Here is a 2,605-nt window from a genome sequence, read left to right on the forward strand (position 1 = left end):
CTTAGAAGGTAGACTTCTAAAAGATGTTTCATATAAGGGCATTGACATCGGCCATTTGATAAATTTTGAAATCACACACATATATATATATATACATATATTATATATATCTATAATATAGATAGATATATAATATATATATAGATATATATATATATATATATATATATATATATATATATATATATGTGTGTGTGTGTGTGTGTGTGTGTGTGTGTGTGTGTGTGTGTTCATACATACATAAGATTTATTATATTTCAACCTATAGTTTTATATATTTATTTACGTTATAAGTACCAGTACCTAATTTTGTTACTTAAAAGGTATGTGACAAATATCATTGCGACTTTGTCACTGGAATTATACCAGACTTCAATTAATGAACCAATCAACCTTACTTTGAGAAATCCATTGACATTGTCTACATGCCAAGCTGATATACTCGTATCAAAGTATTCATTGGCTTGGCTTTTCCAAAATAATGTTATCACCAATTGCTGGAAAGCATAGATATATGAGGGATGAAAAAAAAAAACAAGAAATGGACACTTATACATTTTACTCATCATCACTCTCAAGGAAAAGATCGTTTTCCTCGTCACTATCAATGTTGATGATGACCGGATCTATACTGTCTTGAATATTATCTGAAAGCCAGTAATCATCTTCAAAATATCTTGATCTCCTGACAGCGCCAGCCCACGTCTCCCCTGTTACAGCAAGCCTGGCCTCTTCAAGCCTGGCAAAGAGATCAGCACGGGTAAACCGCTGCAACGAGGAGCGCACCTGTCGTTTCATACAGCCCCACACCTGCTCGATGGCGTTGAGCTCAGGATGGGCTGGGGGCAAGCGAACCACTTCTTGGCCCCATTCACGGATTATATTATCCACAATGTAAACTGGTTTCGACCGGTTGCCCCTGCATATCTTTAGAAGCTCAGGGCGTGTTGCGTGAGCTGGATACTGTATTTTTCGAGACATGAGCTGTTGTTGGGCATCGGCTATCTCCTGTCAATTGGTTATGGTATGGGGCGTTGTCTAGCACCAGCACCGAAGGATCCTCAAGCGACGGCAGGAGCTGTGATGTTAGCCACCGAATAAATATCTCTGAATTCATTTCTCCATGGTAGTCGCCGGTTTTATTTTTCGCAGGGAAGCATAAAAATGAATTTTCTACAAAACCTTTAGCTGTACCACCTGCTACCACCACAAACCTCTCTCCTTCTCCTGGTGGCACCTGCCGGCTGTAGGTGGCACTGGTGACAGATTGAGAGGTGTCCACCCACTCCTTGCTATGTTGCATTCTCGTCGTAAACCACGTCTCATCGACATACACTACTTCTCTTCCTTCATCACGATGTTGCTGGAGGGATCGTAGAGCATCAACTCGGCGGCAAACGACGTCCAAAGTTTCTTTCCTTAGGTACATTTTCCGCTGGGATGTTTTGTACTGGAAACCCATGGTATGGAGGATTCGCCATACTGCCTTCTCAGATGTTTCTTCAGGAATGATATTTAGCATTTTAAGTTCTTCCGCTAAAGTGGCAATAGTGAAAAATCGCTTAGCAGCAAACATGCTGTGCACATGTCTCCTAATGGAACCAACGGTGAAGTTGTCAAAGACCAGAGGCGACGTATTTGATGATGCAGGTGGTGTTTCAGGTGGATGAGGATTCTTTCCACGGTTCACCAACACTCGGACAGCGTTCGGAGTCATCCCCATAGCATCAGCAACTCGTTCACATGGCCTGTAGGAAAAAATAAACATTTAAATAAACAAATATATATATATATATATATATATATATATATATATATATATATATATATATATATATATATATATATATATGGCTAGCAGTATATTGCAATATATCATGTACTTATTAAAGTCATACTTTTCTTACCGATTTATACTAATTTTCAGGCGGTTTCTTTCTTTCTCTCTGTTGTAAATGGTGAAGAGTTTCAGCGCAATTGTAGTTTTGCAATGGCGAGGACAAAGCAACATATTTGCCATGACTAAAGTCGAATCTATATGAAATAGTTCAGAGCTACTACTACAACTGCTGCCGATAAAAGGGCTCTGAGGTAGGAGTCGAAGTCGGTGAAATTATTTCTGAATCCTGCTCCAGTTTTGCCCCAATAACATCATTCCAAATATAAAACTCTCTCAAGGAAAAAAAATTGTTTTCTATTTCTACTAATGTTTTTATTTTATTTTATTTTATTTTATTGTTTTTTTAGTCGCAAATCTAAAATTTGTAGGAGTCCAAGTAGAATATCTCTCAGTGCGATTCCACACCCCTGTTTTAAACCTCTTCTATTATTTTCGATAATTTGTGTTAACCATTTAATCATTATCTACCACCATAAAACATTTTATTGCTCTTCCGGCTCATTTTATATGTGCAGTACACAGTCTTTCCTAACAGGGATTTACTCGGTAGCCTAATAACAATGGGAATGAAGGAAAGAAGGCAAGAAGGAAGGGGGGGGAGTACTAGGATAGCCATAGATGTAAACACCGAAGGAGGGTTGGGGGAACCTCTGCGTCACAGCTACGTGATTTAAGTACCACTTCTTCGAAACGCTCTGAAGGAGG

General features: G+C 38.7%; 1 protein-coding gene across 1 annotated transcript; it reads right to left on the reverse strand.

Moving 5' to 3' along the window:
- Window positions 1-937: 937 nt before the first annotated feature.
- Window positions 938-2,071, reverse strand: LOC135218859 (uncharacterized). The gene is made up of 2 exons (XM_064255308.1): window positions 1,908-2,071; window positions 938-1,748 (listed from the first exon to the last, which is right to left on the reverse strand). The coding sequence occupies exons 1-2, from the start codon at window positions 2,018-2,020 to the stop codon at window positions 938-940; spliced, it is 924 nt and encodes a 307-aa protein (XP_064111378.1). The 5' UTR covers window positions 2,021-2,071.
- Window positions 2,072-2,605: the final 534 nt, after the last annotated feature.

Source organism: Macrobrachium nipponense, chromosome 1, assembly GCF_015104395.2.
Source record: "Macrobrachium nipponense isolate FS-2020 chromosome 1, ASM1510439v2, whole genome shotgun sequence".
NCBI lineage: Eukaryota > Metazoa > Arthropoda > Malacostraca > Decapoda > Palaemonidae > Macrobrachium > Macrobrachium nipponense.

Bases quoted from the DNA above. Each gene is read 5' to 3' on its own strand.
- LOC135218859 (XM_064255308.1), bottom strand. From the start codon at position 2,020: ATGGCAAATATGTTGCTTTGTCCTCGCCATTGCAAAACTACAATTGCG. The intron at 1,749-1,907 runs GTAAGAAAAGTA...TTTTTCCTACAG, and splicing joins CTGAAAATTAGTATAAATCG to GCCATGTGAACGAGTTGCTG.